The sequence below is a fragment of the Protopterus annectens genome, chromosome 13.part0, assembly GCF_019279795.1.
Source record: "Protopterus annectens isolate FY-2018-M chromosome 13.part0, PAN1.0, whole genome shotgun sequence".
In the NCBI taxonomy this organism is placed as follows: domain Eukaryota; kingdom Metazoa; phylum Chordata; order Ceratodontiformes; family Protopteridae; genus Protopterus; species Protopterus annectens.
Genome location: NC_056747.1, coordinates 407,567,962 through 407,592,688, shown reverse-complemented (window position 1 = coordinate 407,592,688; position 24,727 = coordinate 407,567,962). Strand labels below are relative to the sequence as shown.

General features: G+C 37.9%; 1 protein-coding gene across 3 annotated transcripts in view; it reads left to right on the top strand.

The window, feature by feature from the left end:
- The window catches only part of COL26A1 (collagen type XXVI alpha 1 chain), a 2,134,825-nt gene that overhangs the window by 825,612 nt on the left and 1,284,486 nt on the right, over positions 1-24,727 (top strand). For 2 of the 3 annotated variants that reach the window (XM_044054035.1, XM_044054032.1), the window contains exon 3: positions 15,058-15,161. In XM_044054035.1, the coding sequence (XP_043909970.1) occupies positions 15,058-15,161 (104 nt within the window). The remainder of the gene's footprint in view (positions 1-15,057; positions 15,162-24,727) is intronic. The other variant, XM_044054034.1, reaches the window with a different exon arrangement.

Below are 24,727 nucleotides of genomic sequence, written 5' to 3'. Positions count from 1 at the left end.
TCTGGAGTAGGTTTAAATAACTTTAAGGAATTGAGTAAACATAGATGGTAGTCGTAATGAGGTAAACAGATTTACTGGTAGCTCAGAGCTCTGAGACCATATGTAGCAGTGAGTAGAGAGCATTGCAAACTTTGTGTGGTAGTATGTAAGATGTCTTGAGTAATTAGGCAAGGTTCAAATGACAAATTCACCACCCTAACAGGTACAGGCAAGAAGAATCTGAGGGTATTGCTACTCACTGCTAGAAGTCTAAACCTCAAAATGCACTCTCTCGAGGCATTCCTTAAAATGGAGAACATCGACATCTGTGCAGTGACAGAGACCTGGTTCAAGGCTCCAGAGAGTACCCCTGCATTACCAGGCTATAATTCATACCACACCTTTCGGCCACCTAACCTGGACTGAAACACTAAAGGCGGAGGCGTGTCCATATTCATTAAGGATATCCACACCTCCAGGCTAGTTGCTCAGCATAATGCATCCGAGATTATCCAAGTGCAACTAACTCTGGGCAAGACCACAATCCAAATTGTAGCTTGTTACATATCCCTCACCATGCCCCAGGATTCCCACTCCTCATTTCTTAGTACACTGGAAAATATTAGGGTACAACCTGACACCTTAATAATGGGCGATTTCAACTACTTTACCATTAACTGGGAAAACTACTCATGTACCAACTCTTGAGCTCAATGTTTTCTGGAATTCATAAATTCCAATGCCATGGATCAACTTATCCACACCCCCACCAGGGGCAGCAATATCCTAGACCTGGTTATTACCAATGTGGGCAACCGGTGCTCCACACCAGAGGTCAATTCCTCGTTGGTCAGATCCGACCATAAGCTAATCATCCTAGACATCCACATCCCTCTCCCACCCCCCATTAGGGAAACCACAGTAAAAAATTTCTCCAAAGCCATCTTCATACTTTTTATAGAGAAGTGGCAAACTTCACGACACCTATGCTGACGGACAATAGAGGTATGACTGCTGAATCCTACACAGATGCACTTTATAAGCACTTACATGAGTGCATGGATCGTGCAATCCCTAACAGAACCAAGATGCTATCCTCCAAAAAAAGGAAGCCAATCTGGTAGTCCCCTACCATAAACAAACTCTACAACAGAAGAAAGAAACTGTTGCAAAAAAGAGTAAAATCCCATGATTGGAGAAACTCCCTGGTCAGCTTCAGTAAGAAGCTGAGATCCCTCATAAATTCCTCCAAAGCTAGTTATGAAAACAAAATCACCACTGACTAAAGACAACCACAAAGCATTCTGTAGCTATGTCAAGAATCTCAATGGCAACACTCAGATATGCTCTGTCATTACAGCACAATGGCACTAAATATACAGAACCAATGGATATTGCCAACATCCTGGCAGATAGGTTCAGTGCTAACTTTATCCCTCTGTCATCCCCTAAAGGGCCCATCTCTATACCAGAAAAATGCAAAGTTCCTGTAATCACGGCTGCACAGGTAAAAAACACACTATCCAAAGCCAAGAACAGAGCATCCATGGGACCTGATGACTTCCCAGGCTGTGTTCTACATGAACTACAGAATGAACTGGCACCCCACCTAAGTACCATGTTCAATCATAGCCTCACCTCAGGCTATGTGCCCACTGAATGGCGCACAGCGACACAAAGGGGGAGCCACCACAGACCCCAGAAACTACCGCCCCATTAGCCTAACGAGCCTGGTCTGCAAGGCTATGGAGGGTATCATCATGGAACTTGTAAACAATGACATTGGTAATCTCCAAACTCAGGACCCCACCCAGTTCGGGTTTATAAAAGGCAGATCATGTCTCCTAAACCTTCTTTGAAGCAGTCATCAAAGCCGTAGATGACGGTAAGGTGGTTCACACAGCCTATCTAGATCTCGCCAAGGCTTTTGACACCATCCCTCACTCTGTAATTATAGATAAACTCACTAAACTAGGTATAAATCCCCATGTCACTAGATGGGTTGCCAACTGGCTCACTGACAGAACCCACGCTGTGAAGGTGGCAGACTCCAAATCCAGCTTCAGACCAGTGACAAGTGGAGTACCACAGGGTTCAGTCCTGGGTCCTCTCCTGTTTGGTGCCTACTTCTCTGAAGTACAGGCCAACGGCTAATGAAGGTCGCAGAAGACTGCAAACTAGGAGCCATAATCAAAATCCAAAAGATGTGGACATCCTACAAAAGGGCCTTGCTGAGACAGATGCCTGGTGTCAAAGCCAAAAAGTGCCTTGTCATTCCTTTTGGTAAAAACTCAGTACCCTTGAACTACCACATAGGTGGTAGTCTACTTAACACTCAAAGTGTGATAAGAGACCTTGGGACACAGGTGGACAGTAGTCTATCCTTTGATAATCACATCGCTACAGTAGTCAGGAAATCCTTCTATGTGGCACACCTCATCACAAAAGGTGTCTCATCCAGGAAAAAAGACGTCATTGTTCCCCTCTACTCGTCACTCATTAGACCCATTATAGAGTACAATGCCCCTTTTGGTATGTACCTCACAAGACATCTACAACAACTGGAAAGGCCACAGAAATACCTCACAAAAGAGGATTACCGGTCTCAAAGAGATGCTCTATGCAGACCGTGTGAAAAAACTGCAGCTTTACTCCGTTGCATATCGTCTACTCAGTGGCGATCTCTGCCTAACACACAAAGCTATGTCAAACCCAGAGCTTTTAGACATGCTCCACTTAAAGAAATCCCAATCCCTACGAGCTACACACCCTAGGGACCTAAACCTCGTCACCACAATAAACAGAACATGCTGGAGGGATAGATTCCTGTCCCAGAGACTTCCTATACTCTGGAACAAACTACCTATCTATATCAAACAAAGCTCCTCATTAGCACTCTTCAAGAAAAATCTTGATGATTGAATGGGAGATAGGAAATTTACCCCGGGGATCACTTCTGTGGCACTGCTCGACAGTGGCACAGGAAAATAATTTTCTTGGGTGGCAAAAGCCAGGGTACCTTTCACTAGGCTTATATAGGCCCTAGGGCCAATAGCCTAGTACCTAGCTATGAACCTATGAATCTATGAATTAGATTGCAAAATAATGGTTTGTGACTGGGGGCAAGAGAGAAGTGACGTGGAATAGCAGTCGAAGCAGTGCAAGTCCTGTTCATGAATGCACAGTGAAATTAGATGAAGCCAATAGAACAGTAAATATAAGTGTTTCAAATGGAAATGAATGAAATGATTGGCTAAGTATGTTATATTATTGAATTGCAAAGTTTCCAGGAATAAAGACTGCACAACTAATAGGTGTTTGTAATGCATATAAACTGCATTCATTGATGCAGACTAGTCAGTATCTGTAAGGTGCACATTCAAATCTTCTAGCACCATATATATTTAAGGAAGAAACCTTAAAGTCTTTATCTCTTAACTGACTTATATAATAACTTTCGCGTGAATAATACATCTGCCATAGTCTTGTTTTCTAAAAGTATATGGATATGGACAAAAGGAAGAATGTGTATACGGGTCAAATGCATTTTACTAGAAATGTTTATTGATGACTGGCTCAAAGGATGGCACTAGGCATGCAGTTCAGGAAGACCAACAATGAGTCCAGCCCAAATTCCTGGTTGTCCATCTGCTGGGCACCCAAGTTAACTGTTGCAGTAATCTACTAACTGTTATGTGCTAAAGTGCTGTCTGGTTAAATGATTTGCTCATGCTCACAGCGTAAGCAAAAGAATGATTTGTGAGTGAAACCCTGTACCACAGGGCATAGACCATTAACAGCACCTAGCCTTACACCCCAGCTCCAGGTACCAAACAGCCAGAATATTGTAATGATTCTATTAAGTTAGAACATATATACAAATCTTTAGACCGTTGATAGTTTACTTTTGTACATGCGTATTAATGTCTGGAAAATGGAAAAAAAATCTGTTTGATTAATTGATGTTATTGTTGAGCTTTCTTCACTGGAAAGATTCCAAAAATGGATTATTCCAAGTACAAGCAACCCAAACGATCAATCAGTACATATGCATTCTATATAGCCAGCTATCTCAAACTGTCTGAGTATATATAATAACTCTGCAGATGCACTAGAGTGGAAGAAAAAAACAAACACTGGAAGTGTACTACCAGTTTAAATAATCTGGCACGCTGCAGTAAAACAAACTGCAATATTAACTACATATATTTAATAAAACTCATACCAGTCATCAAGAAATCATTTTAGAATGCACAAAAACAAATTTTCTGCTCTTTTTTTAAATGTTTTGCTGATTTATATTAAGTGAGAGTAGATAAACTTCTTTTTTGTGGTAGTAATTGCATAGTTGCACAGCTGTTGGGAAAAGAGTACTCCTGACACAGTGAATCACTACTGGTGCAGAAACTTCTAGAGATAGAGGTACAACCTAACAGTGGGGCATAATCAAAGTACAGCTACTGATCAACACTAATTTGCATTGCAATTCCCATGATCCAAAACCACACCAACAGTGAGGTTCTATTGCCTTATAGATTTTTTTGTTAAATGTGATTCATTCATTTTTGTTTTTGATATATGCTTTAGATCGTTTGTGACACAAATTTTGTAGATAATACGAAATACATCAAATGCCACATATATATGAGAGAACATGAGAGCTATGACTGTCATTGGTCAGTGCAAGCAGTGATTGACATGCATTCCATCTGCTGCAACAGCTGTTGAATGTGAATGCCAACGAATCCCAGCCAGTCTCAAAACCACACCTAATATGTTTCTTTTTTGCAAATGCAAAGCTAAGAATATAGCTTATGCTGATATCCACGTAAACTGTACAAGTTAAATGCATGCTAGCCCATCTTCTGTTGCAGGCTTCCAGTTAATTACCACATATCAGAGCACTTAGCTCACACACTTGCTTGTTTCTCTCCACCATGTTCCTAAACTGCTATGTGAAATAAAACTGCAAAATAACTTCCTGCAGCATCTCCATTTAGGAGCAGTATAGTCCCACAGTTCTTCAGTAGTAATAACAGCACTTTCCATTCTACATACGAGTTAACTAGAATATATTGTGCTGTGCAGGTCACATCTGTGCATCCATGGAGTTAGAAAATATATATAAGAGGGTGTAGGAGCAGATCCCCAATGGCAGGGAATATGGTGGAACCTGCCACAAAAATGCAGTGTGTTAGTACAGAGACTACACTGCAAGCAGAATGGAGGGTGCTCTAACACTAATAGTCATTGGCACAAATAGTCTGATGCACTAACCCCTTACCCAACTCTAACCCTAACAGAATGGAGGGTGCTGTAACCCTAATAGTCATTGGCACAAATTCTCTGATGCACTAACCCCTTACCCAACTCTAACCCTAACAGAATGGAGGGTGCTGTAACCCTAATAGTCATTGGCAGAAATAGTCTGATGCACTAACCTGTAGCCAACTCTAACCCTAACCCACACATATGCCCACCACCCTCAGTCCCCAAAGCCAAACTTACCTGTGTAATCCTATATATTTAATTAAATGCACATTTGACTACATGGGCACAACGAGCAAACATTTGATCAAATGAGTGTTTAATCTTTTGCTGCTGGAGACCCAAGTTAACTATTGCATTAATCTGCTAACTGTTATGACAGGTAATAACTCCTCTCCTACCCATCAGTAATCCATGCACTTATACAATACAAATGTAACTGTGTGTGTGTGTGTGTGTGTGTGTGTGTGTGTGTGTGTGTGTGTGTGTGTGTGTGTGTGTGTGTGTGTGTGTGTGTATAAATAAAATAGAGAGGAGTGAGGAAAGTAGCACTTTGGGCCACAATATTTATTAAATCTTGTGAGCATGTTCAAAAAACATGAACAAGACTTCATCATATACCATAAACATGCAGCATTAACTCGTTAGTTAACACAAGCAATTATAATTAGTCAAGAGCAATTAATCATTTAAAATCACGGTACCATATTTTAGTGCCTCAGACTTTGAAATGGGCTTATTGGAAATCTGTTCATTCAGACTTGAAATGATAGTAATATCCAGTTCTAAGTGCCGATCAACTTCTTTATTATAAAAAAATAAATAAATATTGTCTGCAGTGTTTGTGCTTCCATTTTGTTTATTTTTTAAAGGTTTGTTATTGAAGGGATTTTGGATTATATATATGTATATGGTTGTCAGATCAAACATTCTTAATGCTGTAGTTAAAAAAAAATGTCATTAAGTACTTTGAACATACCAGAGACCCTAAGCACTGAACAATCAAAAGATTGAGAAAGTAGAAGTATTTTCTTTGTCGATCTTCACATGAACCTCCCCCCCATAACACTTGCCTCAAATTTGTCTGAATAATGGCAGTGTTATGGGAAGATTTTTCTTAAGTTACGGTGTAAGATTAGGGTTGGGGAAAGATTAAACCATTGGGGTTAGGAGTAGCAGCCATTACTATGGTGGCCCTTTAATGAGTAAATAAATCCTCTGGCTTGATTATTTTTCTGTTGTGTTCTTCATGATTTTTTCTGGTTTCCCCCTGCATTCAGCTAGAGTTCTTGAAGAGACTTATATTTCCTCCCACCTTTCAGATACATGACTGGAGATGCCAAATTAGCCCTAGGAATGACTGTGGATATGGGAGTATACATGCCCTGTGGTGGACTAGCATGCTATATGCTTACTTTTTGCTTGCAATAGGTTTTATCCCACATGGACCTGAACTGGATGAAAGCTTGTATACAAATGCATGTAAGGTTAGATGGATAGATAGATTTTGTTTCATTATCTTACACTGCACTTTTTTCCAAGACAGTGGACATTCACAGTGGGAAGATTATAGCAAACTAATATCACACAGGGTTTTCACTTGAACAAAGTGGTAAATGAGGAAGGGAATAAGGCTGGAGCTTGGCTATGTTTTCTATTATCATAAAATGAGAAAAATATGAATACCTTAATGCAAGTCAATGGATGGAAATTATAATGGAATTAAATAATCAAGCAGCAGATAAGCCCTAGATCAGTCAGCCATAACATCTATTAAATCGTTTAACCCAGGGGATCCAAAAGACCATCACTGGAAAATCAAAAATAATTAGCTTTTATTAATGGAGTTACATAACCACACCTTGGGAAAATCTTAACCTGTTCCAGGCCAATTAACTTGGAGAGCAGAAGTATTTATTTTCAACATTTTATATTGTATAGACAGATATTTCATAATTTTTTATCCATCATAAAACACATTACAGTTAAAGTCCAGTTTCTCATTCGGTATTTGACCTTGCTGTGATTGTCTCATCAAAAGTCCTGTGAGTTTCTTTGGATCCTTTTACAACAAAGCAACTTTTGGGATAAAAACTGGATTGGATATGTGTGTGTGTATATATATATATATATATATATATATATATAGAGAGAGAGAGAGAGAGAGAGAGTTCCCCTTCATATGATCGAATGTCTGTAAACTCGAAAGTCATAAACTTGAAACCAGAATCTCGAATTTAGAGAAACTCGAACATATGAAATGGACAAAAAAAAAACACCTTTCAAATGTTTTCGAAGGAAGGATGCACCCCCCCCACTTAAATATACCTACTCAGAGATCGCATTATAGTGAAGGAAAGGGAAATTTCCCATTCTGCACTATACGCGTAAGCGCAAAACGGAAGATTTTCCATTCCTCCACTATAGTGCGGTCATGAAACATTCACATTTAAACTGCTAGGGTACAGTGGGACCTGACCCCCTGCAATAAGGTAAGTTAACTTTTTATTTTTTTAAACCTAAGGCTCCCATTCACAATTTTGAGTGAATGGAAGTTCGAGATTCTGGTCTCGAGATTATGAATTTCGAGCTTCCATCCATTCCAGCTTGTGAAGGGGAACTATATATATATATATATATATATATATATATATACACACACAGACACACACACACACACACACACACACACACACACACACACACACACACACACACACACACACACACACACACACACACACACACACACACACACACACACACACACACGTCAGTGGATTGGTTACATGTAAATCTCATATAGTTTGACGTATTTTATTCTGTTTAGTTCTGAATATTTTCTGCTGTGGGGCTTTCATGCTGTCAACAGATTTCAAAGTTTTATGGTGACTTATTACTTAAATAACTGCAGGGGCCAAATTCCAAAAGACTTGCTCTCAGTGTAAGTGATTTAGTCCCTTGCAACATTTTAAAGCAGTTATTGGAATAACGAGTATCTGTATCAGTACAGTTTTACGAAATCTGAATACAATAAATACAATATGTATAAAGTTATGCAGTTATGGAAGTCACTGGAAATTATATGACTGACAATTCATGAATGCATCTAGTAACAAGTGACTTGCATGTTCTTACCTTTTATCACTAAAGCATTTGCTTGTGACTTCGTTGTGGACATTATCTGATGGGTATCTTAACCTTGATAAACGAAAAGAACCTGTGGGCAAGGTAGCAGAATGTCAGGAGAAAAGAACTGTATGAAAAACCAAACTTAGTTCAACATTTAGTCAGTGTGTGTTGAGCACTATTGTCTTGTACATAAGATTTCTTCAGAACAATTAAAACAGTTAATCATCCACATAATTTAAAAATGCAGGTATCCATCACATGACATTACTCGACCAATCCAATGTGAACATTAATTACCCTTCCTAATAAATGGCTTACTAAAACACCTTAATTATTAGACTAGACATGTAAAATAAACCTCTAATCAATTCAATAGAAAATAAGAACATAAAATATATAAATAAGAATGTTCATGTATTAGAAATATATTAGAAATATATATATATATATATATATATATATATATATATATATATATATATATATATATATATATATGTATATCCAAAATGTATGTGTATAAATTATATATATGAATAATCCTATAGATTTTTTTTCTTTTCTACAGCTTAGCTGCACATGTTTTTAAAACACTAGAAATAGAAATAGCGTTTAAACCAGGATATGATACAGCACCCAGTTCTAACTGCCAAAGACACTTCCTATATTCTGTCCTGGTTTCCCCATATCCAACCCTACGGATAAAATTAAAGCTGCTCCAAGACAAAAAAAATAAAATTACTTAAAAATGTAAACTTTTGTGTGCCTATGTAAGACATTGGATTCATTTTGATGTTTGATATCCTATACGTGTTCATAATTCCAGTTTTTTAAAAAAATGTTCAGTTTTTCCTACATAAAAAATGGATAACCTAAACAATAAACTAAATCACCCCTTTACTGTTACAATTGTAATAATGCTTCAAATTAATTTTCAAATCTCTAGCAGCTAACTAAACTTTCTCTGTGTTGCTCAAGTGCTTGCATTAATAGCAAGCACCACAATTAAAGGTGCCATCTTTCTTGTTATGTGAAGTATCATTCAAAGGTGTTAAGTTTTTTTTAATATTTTTGTTCCTTCCTTTTTTCACATTCAATTGGTTGAGTAATATTGTGTGGATGACTACATTTTTAAATTATGTGGATAATTAACTGTTTTAATTGTTCTGAAGAAGTCTTTTGTATATAAGACAAAAGCACTCAACACACATTGAATAAATGTTGAACTAAGTTTTTGTATACAGTACTTTTCTCTTGACATTGATATCTTGCCCACAGGTTCCATTGGGTTATTTAGTTTGTTTTCTGCATGTTGGACTTTGTGTTTTAATCAAGAAACTTGATATCAGGTGGTAGCTTGTTCCAGATAGTGGAGCCTAGTCTAGAGAGGGCACATTCTGCAGTAACTGTTTTAAATCAGGACAATGATATTATGAATTCTACTTTTACTGCGTATATATGCTCTTGAAAGGAAACCGATGTGGGGCAGTGTTATTGCTTTAATATTTTAAATGAAAGTGTGCTTAAAAGGAAGGTTGCCTTTTCAGTCACTGAAAGCCAGAGTACAGTTTTAGAAGGTCACAGTGGTGTGAAAGTCTGTTAGTCGAGCAAATCTGCATTTTATTTACAGCAGTTTGTAGTCTTTGTGTGTTATATGCTGATTGAAATGAGAGTAAAGGAAGGCAGTATTTAAGTTTTTGGAGAATAATGGTTTTAGCAAAGGCTGTGCAGAAAAATGGGGAGAGAAATGTGAGATTTTATAGCAGCATTTTAACTGTGATAAGTCTTTGTTGATGTTGTCAGTATGGGCTTTGTCTTTATCTGGTCCCATCCCTTTTCTTCAGAGGTATTTGTACTGATACCTCTGACTGTCAGTCTTGCCACTCTGACAAATGGAAATGCCTGAGAAGTAAGTTACCTGCTCATACAGGTACACCATACCTTATCAGCCTTTGCTGATGGCAGACTTAAGCATTCTTCACTAAAAGTGCGGAATATTGCTATTGATATAAGTTAACTCATCAAATCACATTGATCTAAATATTTATTTACAAAGATGATAATTTCTGATGTATCAGCCATGAATTTGCCATTAGATTATGCAGTACCAGCTAAAACATTGATTAGGCACTGCATACTTTATTTATTTTATGCCAGACAAAAGGCATTCTGAATCAAGCAGTGGTTTAATTTTTATTTTGTTTTAGTTACTACTTTAAAAGGGTCTATTTCATAAAATCGAAGGTTCAACCTCCATTTGTTGAGCCGAAAAGAGTGAACGTTAACTTAAGGGAATGGAATTAGTTGGCCAACAGTAGGAAATTTTCCCTCTTCCCCACTGTAGCGTGATGTTGGAGTTGGTATATATAGGTGGGGGTGACATACTACGGTGCGTGCAATGGTCGCAATGTTGGTCAGCTAATTGCATTCCTTGTTTTAGAAATTTGCTAATGTAAACATTCACTTAAGTGAAAGTTCAGTCTTGTCAGCTCGATGAGCAGAGGTTCGTCGAGTTGAACCTTTGCATGACATAGACCCACTTTAAAACAAGTATGTCTACTTATCTCTGTAGTAAAGATCCACCTAACATGAACTGCTGTCTTTTTACAGAAATTTTTAGTTTATAAAACTTTTCTCTGTGAGCAATTACATTTGCCTTTTTACCACAACAGTCCTGTGAAATGTATTTTGCTAACCACAGTATATTCTTCTCAGACTGTTTCTTTCATTCCATTATATATATTTGGGATTCTTTTTTTATTTAATATTTAGTAACCTCACAAGTAGAATGGACTTTGCAGAACATGCTCTGCTTCATTTTGGGAGTTCTCATGGTAGTACACAAGCATTATATTAACACATTGACCTACAATATAATAAACAAAATGTTATCCAAACTGTGATAAGCCAAGTCAGACTGCTAGTATTACTGAGACATAATAATAATAGAAAAAGATTGCTGTCCCACAAATACACCTTAATGAAAACAGCATGCTTACCAAATAAATTACTGCTCTTAGTGAGTTTTTGAGCATTTCTTGCTACACGTTATACAATACCTCCCCATCTCTCATTGTACCTACATTTTAGAATTTCATTTAGTGGAAAGGGTTACATATTCATGCTTATTGAGAAGTGTGAATCTTCGTCACGACTCCTGTGTCTCTGCACTAACCCATTGGTCTTCCTCAGAGTTCTTCAAATGTTTCTATTGAGATGTGAGAGAGAGAAGAATTATGGAGTATTTGAGGCTGGCCGAATTAATGAGTGTGGTAAGTCATGTCGTTTTGTGATCTTGGTGTGTGGTACTGATAAAACCTTTTAAGCAGAAGTAGGTACCTATTTGGTATACCTGCAAAAGTTGAGACCTAGATCATTTAAGTTTTTTTACAGATCTTGTTTTGATCTACAGTTGACTGAATCTTTTCCTCTGTAAAGTACAACCAGATTAGAGTAAAGCTTCTGAATAATATGCCCCATGTTGAGACAGAGATATGGCAAACCACTGTTGTGCGTGGTGACCAACAAAGATACAAAAGCTTACCTTAGGGGAAAAGAGAAAGATGATTGTGTGGGTGTAAGGCAAAAATATCCATTTAACCTGGGAGAGTACACTTAAGTCAGACAGGCTAGGAAGCATGACTGAAAAGTGAGAAATACATTATTGTTGTTTTGGGGAAAATTCTATAGAACTGAAGCATTTAAAGTGATCACTGAAGGAGTTTTGTTGCCAATGCCTTTGTTATTGTCAAAATGTATATTGTCTGTAATGTGCTAGAAAATGTTTCAGGTTTTTTGGGGTCACATAATTAACACTGCTTTAAAATTAAACCAGGATACGATAAATAGCTTTGTGCTTGCTCAGATTCAGTAAGAAAAAAACAGGGACACAGTAATAAAGGCAGGAAACAAAACCTGGTGAGCAAAAGTATACAAGTTAAAACGTTGCATGAAACACAGATCATCCACTCTGCCAGACTGACATTCAAAGCTCTACAGTCATTTCTGTAACCCTGGAAGAATTTCATCTCTATCTCAGAATGTCAGTTGTAACAGTGGCTATAAGATAGAACAACCTATGCCATCTTCAGTTCATGTTTTGCCTCAAGAAATGATTGGTCATAAGGTAGTATGTCTGCCCCTTCCATGTGCTTTCCTAAGATCAGTACTTAGAATGTGTTGGGGCATTATTCAGTTTTAGTTACTTGTAGTACTCCTGGGGGGGGACTGGGCATGTATAGGTATGTCCACCTGGACTGATCAGGCTGACACCACATTATAATAAGTCATGATTGATAGAAATATTAATTTTAGACTGATGCCATGAATAAATTTAATATGGTAAGGAGTGAATGGTTTCAGATATGATAATTGTATGTTTGGGGTAATCTGCTGTTAGGGGCATTTTTTAATATATTCTGTTCACATGAGAGCTGGTAACTAGGAAGGTTAGGTGTTGGTAGTTATTCTACATTCAATACTGACCAGTCATCTTTCATAGGATCATAGGAAGTTACTAGACTAATGGCCTTCGGGCCCTTACAAGCCTATCCAAGTTCTACCCTTGTTTCCACAATTAGCATCTAATGCCCATGTCCAAGAGGGATACAGGTGGAACCCCCGAGGTGAATTTACAGTTACCCATCCAATTTGTATTTGTAGATGGCCAATGAGATGCTTTGTTTGACATGAAGTGGGACTGTGTTCCAAACGTGTGGTAACCACTGGGAGACAAATCTGTCCCTCCAGCAGATTCTATTGATGTCACATACCAGGTTAAGGTCTTTAGGGTGAGTGACCCGTGTACCATTTGACTTGCAGATATGGAGCATTTCCAATAAAGCGGGGTCAGAGATTGCCTTATATGCAAGGCAGAGATCGCCTCTGAGTAGTTTGTATGAAAAAGAATAAAGTGACAGTGATTTCAGACGATCCACATAGGACAGATGCTGAAGACTTTGAATTTTCCTTGTGAGGAACCTTTGTGGTTTCTCTAGTTGCTGCAGATGCTTGGAAAGGTACATAACAAAAGGGAATTGTACTATGTTATTGGTCTGATGAGGGAAGAGTACAGGGAAGTTATAACTTTTTTTTCTGGAGGCAATGCCCTTACTTATGAGTGATATAGAATGCCATTCTTACCACTGTGGAGGCATGGTGATCAAAGGTTAGATTGCTGTCATCCTGTGTACTCGGCTACACATTTGTAAGGTCTTGTGTATTTCACATGTTTTATTCATGTTTATGACTGCAGTCCTCGTAGTTCTTTTAAAGTTTCCATTAACTTTGGGCCACTGTAAATAGAGGCAAATCTTGGCTTGTCTTTGTTTATTCTAACACGATAAATGATTTATAAAACTGCAGTCAACAAAGTGAATATTTTATGTGAACATTTAGGGTTGTTTGAGACAGAACAGTTACATTACTGTAACAGTAAAATTATTGCCACTTATGAAAAATAGAAACTGGAAATTTCATGGTTCTCATATTTCGACCAACAGCCTCATGATTCTTCATTGTCTTTTACCATTAACAACAATATAGTTTCATTTTTCGTTTTCAATTCAAGTGCACTTTTTTTTGCAGTGGCTTCACCAGGCCTCTTGATTATTCCTTAAATGTGCATTGTTGTCATTCTTGAGCAGTGTGATGTGACATTGGAGGTGGAATTTGGGTAAGGTCTGCTGTAGCACACCACAGGAATACTACAAAAGTTTCTCCCGTTTTTCATTCTGTTTGGCTTGTTTTTGAGGTAATTGTTTTTAGAATACTATTTGAATCTTGTATTACTGATTGTTGGTAATTCTGAATTCCATGATGTACACAGAAAACCTGGTAAATAGATGCACCAGATGAAAACAAATTTCACCTGAGGGTTACCATTTACATGTAATGTTTGTCCTGTTAAGGACTATTATTTACATGTAATGTTTGCTTTAGAAGAGATTCACGACATCTCCTTCTGTGAGCATTATATCATATTTAACAAGAAACTTTGCTGTGTTGGGTCAAAATGAGCATGAAAAAATTGTGGTCTCTATCAGAGGAGAAATCTGGTCCTTAACCTACAGAAGAACATTCACCGTGCATCTTTAAGCACAAAATACTATCTTTAAAAATGATAAAGGAACATATAAAAATAAAATCAAAAAAAGAGAAAAGAAAAAAAAAAGAAGCTAGTATCTAAAAGCAATAGCAGACAGAGACCATGAAGCCATAGTAGCCCTTTCCTGAGTACTCCAGGTCTGGTGAGGTACTCCCTCCTTCCCCCAGTCCCTCCACCTTCACTGACGATATCCCAACCTGTCTTAGCCCTGTTTAAAAGCAGTCAGTGTAATTTGGTCACATGATGCTTACCATTAGTTTGAATGAAACCTGTAGGCTAGATACCAGTTTCCACACAGCTTGTCATCCCAGTTATGGGTGACTTCTGCCCTACTGATACCCATCTACTACCAGTTTGTCATCTTCCCAAGTCTGGGGCTTAGAGTACGGACAAATAGTTTCTACACTGTTACTCTTGCTTCAATACTTTATATCCAAATGTCAATGAAAGTTGTAAGAAATTACTTTCAACTACAGCATATGCTGTCTTTTCCTTCATAATTCTAGGACTGCACTGATAATTTATTATGCTGCTTTTATGACCGTTAATAATTGATTTTGCCTTTCTGTTAGTTACAGGACTCTTCTTAAGCCCATATACAAGGTGGCATATCGTACGGTGACAGCTCTGGAATGGAGATGTTGTCCAGGATTCATGGGAAACAGCTGTGATGAAGGTATAGTTAATGACTGCACCATTTAATTGTTTGATTTTATTTTCAGAGTACATTGTAAAATATTTCTGTTCTACAATTTAAATCTAATAGTACAAAAAGTTATTGGTCTCGCATACACACTTTTAATGCCTGTCATGTTGTCTGAGGTTGCATATTTTTTTTATTCTTTATTTTTGAAAGTGTTGCTACTGATTTTCCATTTTTACTTTAATCACATAACACCTCAATACTCTGCCAGCTGATGTTTGCATTTTATCCTATACAAGGAGGAATTATTCATCATTTAAAAGGAGGACAGAATGCAAATCAGTAATGCCATCACCTTTAGCATACATTAATCTCTTATACCAAATATTTTGGAAAAAATAAAATAAAAAAGGCTCTGTTCTTACACTGTTAAACAATTAAGCATAGCAACCGGCTTTAGCATTCCTACAAACTAAATGTTTCTCTTCCTCTATGAAAATTAAGCACTGTTTAGGCTATGTTACTGTATCTCCTTCCTTCACCACTGAAATCTAAGATATAAACAAGTAATATATTGGGGGGGAGGCAGCAGAAAGGAAGGCTGGTGGGCTTGCAGGACTGTTTAAAGAACATCCATAACTGTATGTGCAATGTGAATGACATAAAGATTCTAGGCCTCTGTAGACAGTCATCATAGAATTCGATGTCATGATTTAGTACATCGCACTTATGCACATAAACTATACGTACATTAAAACTAACCTGCTGCTGATTACTTTTATTTTGTATATTGCAAGTCTGACGGACGTTTACTTGTTTTGAGAGTATATTCAAGAGCGTACTTTTGTTTTCTCCTAAGTCATTTTAAAAATATTTCCCTGCATATCTTGTCTTGCCTCTCGTTTTGTCAAGCCAAGTTAATGACCAGCTACATTATTACTTAACTGAAAATAGTCAGTAATGTAAGAAAGAATATAAATGAGAAATACACTATAGCAGAGCTTTTAGAGCATGTACTGAAATATAAAGTTTCAAGGCTAGTGGGTGTGATTGCATACATTTATCTTTCATGACACAGTTAACTATATATAGCAACAAGTGTTTACCTCCTAAACATTTCTGCAGATTTCCAAGTAGTTACATTATTATTAAAGGAAAAAGAAACAAAATAGATTTCCATACTTAGAAATAATTCCAAATTCTTTTTTAATTAAATTTGAAGGAAAAATTATATTATTTCTAAGCAAAATTCTTCATGATTGGTGTGTTTTATGTGAAATGAAGGGGCAGAGCCCAGAGATGGACCTAGTCAGTATCGGTTCAGTTTTAGGGGGTGGAGGAGCCAACTGATGGGGGTGGTGCTGATGCTGCTTTGCCCACCCTTTGGGAGGGAAAAGGTGGTTCTGATCTGCTGTGTTCACTGCCAGCAGGTTGAGTCTTGTTGACCCCAGAAAGGTGCAAGATGAAGAACGTGGACATGGATGAATGTGACATAGAAGGCCCCTCACAGTGATGCAATAGCTTATGTCACTGCCTAAATTTTCTAGGGTTAGAGCTAGTAGAAACCCCATTTTTTTCTACATTTGGAGTGATGTATTCACTGTGATGTGAGTATTGTGCAACCCCTAGCCAGAGAACATTTAGGGTCTATTCTTAAAACTTAATACAGCTTCACTATGGTGCTGTGAAGCTAGTGAAGTTTGGCATTACTGGCTTGAATGTACTCATGAAGACTTGAAAAGTAAAAAGTCATGTGCAATCAGCAGCCATGTCACTGAAACACCGGTATGTCCTTAAGGGATCATTTGCACATACACATGGACTTTCACTACAGGAGGTTTAAGATATTACGCAGTCACTAGCTCGGCTGAGTCCTTCGTCCCATTTTTACTGAATGGTTTGTCTTTGAGACTTCCTTACCTTTTTGTCTGGATGTTTGAGATATTTTGCAGGCACTCTTAAATTTATGGACATCAGGCTTGATTTTTAGCTCTATGTTTCTAAAGAATAGCCAATTCACTTATTCTGTACTGATGCACCACTGCTTTGTGCACCTTACTTTAGGCTTCTTCAGCATTCTTTTGCACACTACCCTGACACTTTGCACTACTTTCTGCTTTCTGATTATGGCTTTAACCTCCTTATTCAGATTTCCCTTCATTTCAACAACCCTCCCAGGTGCATGAAGCTGTTAATTTGTTCCATCATTTTCCCTTGTATCTCAGTTTTCAGTTTCTTCTGATTTGCCCATTTGCTGTGATGCCCACCATTTTGTCTGTATCCAGTTTGATCTCACGTCCCTCAATTCAACATTTTCCCCTATCATTTAACTAAAGTTCCTATTCAAAGTCTGCTTGTAGTAACACATTGGCTGCATGCAGTGCTTTGTTGATCTGTTCCTCTGACCTCTTCACTGAGGTAGTCCATCAATTCTTTTTGTACTTGTGTCATTGTATCCTTTTACATCACCTGCACTGATTCTACCTGTGTTTCTGGGCTTTCAAACCATTGTAGGACTGCCCAAATAAGGTTTTGTAGGACCTTATCATATATGTTCTCCATGTCTATGGATATCCAGTTGGAGTCTTTCCTCATCCCCAGCTTCTTCTGCACTGTCTTCCTCACAGCAAACTTTAGATTGGGTGTACCACATTCTGATTTGCATTTGAACTGCCCATCTCATCTCCCATCTTACCTTTTTCTGCTCTGTAGATTCACTTCCCTCTCCATCTCTTTCATGCAGTGTGACAGGAGCGTGATACTGCTGTACTGCCTGGTTGTGAATATCCCATTAAATCTTGTACAATGACACTAGAATACTTATTCTTCAGTCTTCTGGGATATGCCTCTCTATCCATGCTGCAGTGAGTAACCTCAGAAGCCATTTCTTCTCTATTGCACCCTGTAATCTTCATGTCTACTGTCACTACTGCTTGTTTCCCTGGCTTCATTTTCCTTACTGCAGCTCATACTTTTGGGCGGGGGGGTCTTTTGGGCAAGACATTTAATAGTTACATAAGTTTTTGAAGACTCTCTGTATATTTCTAAGGAAATGTAATCGTATATGATAAAAGTAGCATTTTTGCCACCACGGCAATACTTTATATCATGTCACAAATGGAAAAAAATATTTGTCTCATCTTTCGTTCTAATAAATATTCCTAAGGGCTGCTTTTTCCTCTGTGTGACCATCTGTTAGAGTCCAAGTAGGTGAGACAATAAATCAGTTTTACTATCTACTGTAACTTTAGAAAAGGAAACCATTCACAGTTTTAGATGAATGAAAACCTATAAGTGAAATTAACTTTAGGTCACAGCTGTCCAGTAAGGCAGTCTACTGCAGCATGTGATCATAAGATTTAAGAAGATTAAAGAGAATTTTATAAATCTGCAGCTGTAGTCTGCATACAACTCGTCTATTGTTCTCTGTACATAGCTGTGTATTACACTAGGAAAACACAGTTTGTATGTTTACCTGCTTCTCTGTCTACTAGTGTAATAATAGCAATAACCTAGCAAAATGTTAACAGGCAAGATAGATGGTTATATATAGGAACATATTTATACACAACCGCATTCTCATAATGTTTTCATGACCTTCAAAGTCTTATAATGGCTTCAGCATTCATGATCTTATGTGTATCTCTGATTCTGATATTCCATATAGTTTATTTTTTTCTACAAGTTATTTTTAAGTATAAGAAACTGCATTTGCTAGTTATTTTCCAAGTAATGTATGGCAGTACTTCAAAGCATACAGATTTCTGAGGTTTGCAAAGATAAAAGTAATTAACTATGTTAACAAGGGTTTTCCTCTTCTAAATGTTTCACTGAATGATAACTGTACTCTGTTGCCTGTATCATTCTGATAGACCGTTTCTCCATTTCACTAAAGTACGAAAAAAACTGTTGTGTTGAAAAGAGCAGTGTTTTGTCCAGCTATATCACCATAGCAACAGGATGGTGGAACTATGTGAAGACTTGTGTTAATAGTTTGGTCTCATCACTGCATCTGCTGTAAGCCAACTATATACATTATATTTCAAACTAGTTATTTATCCAGATTCTAAAGTCTGGTAAAAGTAAATTTTCTGCAATACTCTGCACTGATTAAGTGATTACTGGGGAATCTGACTACAAATTGTGATGACAAATTTGTACTGTTCCATTTTTTTCACTTACTAAAGCAGTTGCCATTTATATCGCTAAAACAGCATTTTTTACAAAATCATTGTGTTCATCTTGACTAGAACCATGGCAATTATTTGCCATTCCATTTAGAAAAATGTTTAATACTTGTTCAGCAGAGTTGTTTTTTGTCAAAAATTACAAGCAACTTTTGCAAGATACACAGTTCTGTAAATTGAAATAAAGACCCAAAGTATACCAATGTTTAACAAATAGTTAAATAAGGGTGATTTCTGTTACTTCATTGAAAACTAGTAGTTTGAAAATATTGGACTGAACTATTTGTCCTACTTTCACCTGTGTGCTTTACAATAGTCTGGTAAACAAATTATGTTCTCACACTTTTCACTAGGTGCAATGAATTATTACGTAGTCACTGTGCTGTCAAAGGAGTCTTGCTATTTTATTTCTTATGAAATAGTTCTTTTGTGATGGGTGGAACTTGCATGAAACAAATAGCATACTCTATGAGTGAATGTCAGGCAAATGCTTGTATCACTACTCTGCTCTACTGGCAGTTTTGCATTCAGTATAGTCCTTTATTGTAGTCATAGTAACAACAGAGGAGATTTATTAATGTCACGCTTAAAAATTGGTTTGCAAATATCACTTGAAGTTTCATGGGGTTGAGTGAGTTGTGTTCAAATGGTATTCATTTGTTGTTTGTAAATTTATTTGCTCCTAATTTACTCTCTCATCCACTTAGTGCCTTATTTAGGATTTCATTGCATTGTATACCATTTCTTTACATTGTATGTTGTGACTTTGGAATATACAGTTCTTTAAAAATATGGATACAATTACTATCTGAAGGGATCCCACTGTATGAGCCTGCATTGTCATTGATTAGAAATTACATACAGACACTTTGCTTCACTCCTTTGCGGTTCATATTCTCCTACTACTCCTTTCTCGGCTCACCCTATGGTCCCATTCTGCTACTACTCCTTTATCGGCTCACCCTATAGTCCCATTCTGCTACTACTCCTTTCTCTGCTCACCCTATGGTCCCATTCTGCTACTACTCCTTTATCGGCTCACCCTATGGTCCCATTCTGCTACTACTCCTTTCTCTGCTCACCCTGTGGTCCTATTCTGCTACTACTCCTTTCTCTGCTCACCCTATGGTCCCATTCTACTCCTTTCTCTGCTCACCCTGTGGTCCTATTCTGCTACTACTCCTTTCTCTGCTCACCCTATGGTCCCATTCTGCTACTACTCCTTTCTCTGCTCACCCTATAGTCCCATTCTGCTACTAGTCCTTTATCGGCTCACCCTATGGTCCCATTCTGCTACTACTCCTTTCTCTGCTCACCCTATGGTCCCATTCTGCTACTACTCCTTTTTCTGCTCACTCTATAGTCCCATTCTGCTACTACTCCTTTATCGGCTCACCCTATGGTCCCATTCTGCTACTACTCCTTTATCGGCTCACCCTATGGTCCCATTCTGCTACTATTCCATTCTCTGCTCATCCTATGGTCCCATTCTGCAGCTACTCTTTTCTCTGCTCACCCTCTGGTCCCATTCTGCTACTACTCCTTTATAGGCTCACCCTCTGGTCCCATTCTGCTACTACTCCTTTATCGGCTCACCCCATGGTCCCATTCTGCTACTACTCCTTTATTGGCTCACCCTATGGTCCCATTGCTACTACTCCTTTCTCGGCTCACCCTATGGTCCCATTCTGCTGCTACTCCTTTATTGGCTCACCCTATGGTCCCATTCTGCTACTACTCCTTTTTCGGCTCACCCTATGGTCCCATTCTGCAACTACTCCTTTCGCAGCTCACCCTATGGTCCCATTCTGCTACTACTCCTTTATTGGCTCACCCTATGGTCCCATTCTGCTACTACTCCATTCTCGGCTCACCCTATGGTCCGATTCTGCTACTACTCCTTTCTCAGCTCACCCTATGGTCCCATTCTGCTACTACTCCTTTATCGGCTCACTCTATGGTCCCATTCTGCTACTACTCCTTTCTCAGCTCACCCTATGGTCCCATTCCGCTACTACTCCTTTATCGGCTCACCCTATGGTCCCATTCTGTTACTACTACTTTATTGGCTCACCCTATGGTCCCATTCTGCTACTACTCCTTTATCGGCTCACCCTATGGTCCCATTCTGCTACTACTCCTTTATTGACTCACCCATTGGTCCCATCCTGCTACTACTCCTTTCTCAGCTCACCCTATGGTCCCATTCTGCTACTACTCCTTTCTCGGCTCACCTTATGGCCCCATTCTGCTACTACTCCTTTCTTGGCTCACCCTATGGTCCCATTCTGCTACTACTCCTTTCTTGGCTCACCCTATGGTTCCATTCTGCTACTACTCCTTTCTCAGCTCACCCTATGGTCCCATTCTGCTACTACTCCTTTATCGGCTCACCCTATGGTCTCATTCTGCTACTACTCCTTTATCGGCTCACCCTATGGTCTCATTCTGCTACTATTCCTTTATCGGCTCACCCTATGGTCCCATTCTGCTACTACTCCTTTATCGGCTCACCCTATGGTCCCATTCTGCTACTACTCCTTTATCGGCTCACCCTATGGTCCCATTCTGCTACTACTCCTTTCCCGGCTCACCCTATGGTCCCATTCTGCTACTACTCTTTTATCGGCTCACCCTATGGTTCCATTCTGCTACTACTCCTTTATCGGCTCACCCTATGGTCCCATTCTGCTGTGCTAAGGTGATGCACAAACCTGGGATTATTCTTTTCATGCAGCTGCAATTAGTCTGCAGCTAAGACAGGGCACCCAACCCTGATCTCATTCCAGTCTGGAAACTGTAACATAACCTAAAGCAAAAATTTAAAGAGGACCTGCTTAAAACACTCCTGGACTCCATATCACTGCACCTGGATAATCATTATAAGCTATGTATGTTCACATAAGACTGTTTAATTAAAGATTCATTAATATTTTTGACTTTCCCGGTCTGTCATACATCACCTCTGCTTTACCCTTCCCTACTTCACCTCTACTTTCCGCTCTCCTATTTCCATTCTCCTGTATCCATAATGCACCCAGCTTTTGGTCGCTCTTCTCTGTTACACTCTTATAAGACTAACCCTTCACTTTCTACTACTTGTTAAATCTCCTCTTCCCAGATTTTCTGACCTGCCTGTAAGTCCCTCCACTTTCTATCTCTCATTTCTATCTGCCTTCTGCCCTCCAGGCTTTACCTGCCTCTCATGGTTTGTTAACTTGTAAAAGACCTGTCAGTCCTTATCCAAATTTTCCCACTCTCTCCCAAAGTTTACTTGATTTTTTTGTTTTGACTGATTACTTTTTTTTGTTTTTGATAAAAACACAGATCATCTCAGGTACGACCAAGGTTTCCAGTTTCAATTGAAGTTTTAATGTTAAAACATAAGCGCTTTCACAGAAAAAATCTACTTCATCAAATGATAATAAATACAACTGAAATGTGCTTCTTTTTATACAACCTTTAGCAAGCACTAGTAGTCACATGATACAAATTAGGTAAAAGCAATTAACACCATAAGGTGTAACTTAAGCTTACTACCCTACTGATTGAAGAAATGCTTGCAAGCATGCACTGCTCTCAATAGAAGGTACTTATGAAAAATATGTAAAACATTCACATTTATATATATATATATATATATATATATATATATATATATATATGGATTCCATACATTTGGTCGAATTACACTTAGTCGAAAAGGATACCAGGCATTGCACTTCACTGAAAGATCACTTGACTGAAAGCTCACTTGGTCAAAGTTCATCTGGTCGAAAATGGAATATAGCCCCTGCCCCACTGCAGTGCAACCCTGGAGTGAGAATATTAAATAAGGGGGGATGTGGAGGGGCACATAATTTTAATGTATTCACTATTATAAGAAGGTATATCCATTAGAAATGCAGTGATATATATATTTTTAGTAAATAATATTGGCATAATATGGGGGGGGGGCTACACCCTCCCACACCCCCCTTATGTAATATTCTAACTTCAGGGTTGCAGGTGTAATTCGATCAAATGTATGGAATCCATATATATATATATATATATATATATATATATATATATATATACATATATATATATATGTATATATATATATATATATATGTGTGTGTGTATATATATATATATATATATATATATATATATATATATATATATGTGTGTTTGTATATATATATATATATATATATATATATATATATATATATATATATATATGTGTGCGTGTGTGTGTATATATATATATATATATATATATGTAAAATATAAAAACACATGTAATACACAGTCTTTTAAATGCAACTTTAGATATAACATTTATATAAGTGTATGTATAAAAAATACATAAAAAATTACATATATAAGTAAGCACACTTTATTAGTGATACATTTAAAAAGAAAAAAAGAAAAACTATCTAAACAAGGGTCTGGGTTTAAGCTTGGGTTTAAGTGGCACATATTCATTTAAACCATGCCCTGAATCTCCCCTAAGTCTAATAATCCATCTGGCCTCTAACTGCTCAGTCATGTTACGTATGTCTCCCCCCCATGATGTTGTCAAAAATTCTGTCTATGGCCATAAACTTAAATGTGTGTTCAGAGTTAGTACCAATAACATGCTTGGCCAAAGCACTAACTTTATTTCTCTTACTGATATAGTAAATATGTTCTCTAATCCTTTCTTATAAGGGTCTGTCTGTTTTGCCTATATATTTTTTTTTACATTTAAGGCAATGAGATAAATAAACTATATGTTGACTGTCACATGTGGCTTGCACCTGAAAGTGAAACACGCTATTCTGGTCTGGATGTTCAAAGCTAGCTGTGTTCTCAGTGCATTTACATACAGTAGTTGCATTTGCCACATGGATATATTCCAACTGCTCTATTAGACTAAAAAGTGTTGCTAGGATAGCATAACTGCCTTTTAAGGGACTTTGTCTTCTTAAACAAAAACTTAGGCTCTGTATCTATCAACTCACAAATATACCTATCAGTAGTAAGAACACCCCAATTTATTATCATCTGATGAAGCAGATTTTTCTGCGAAAGCGCTTATGTTTTAACATTAGAGCTTCAATTGTTTTTATCATTACTTGCTTTTGGATTTATTCAGAACTCAGGAACCTGTGTGGGCTGGTGACTGTTTTTGTGTTTTTTTATTTTTGTTCACTGGTCCTAGCCTGCACCAACCCACTCCGTTCGCCCTTGCTACGCTTGGGCTCAATCTGCTGCCCTACCCTACCTTCATTCCCACTCCTCTTTCAATTACATTTATTCTATCCATAGCCCCTCCCATCACCTCACTTCCATCAATCAAACACACACACATACACACACACACAATCACCATTCCCACTCACACCTACAACACATCTTTAATTTACACCTATTAAGCTC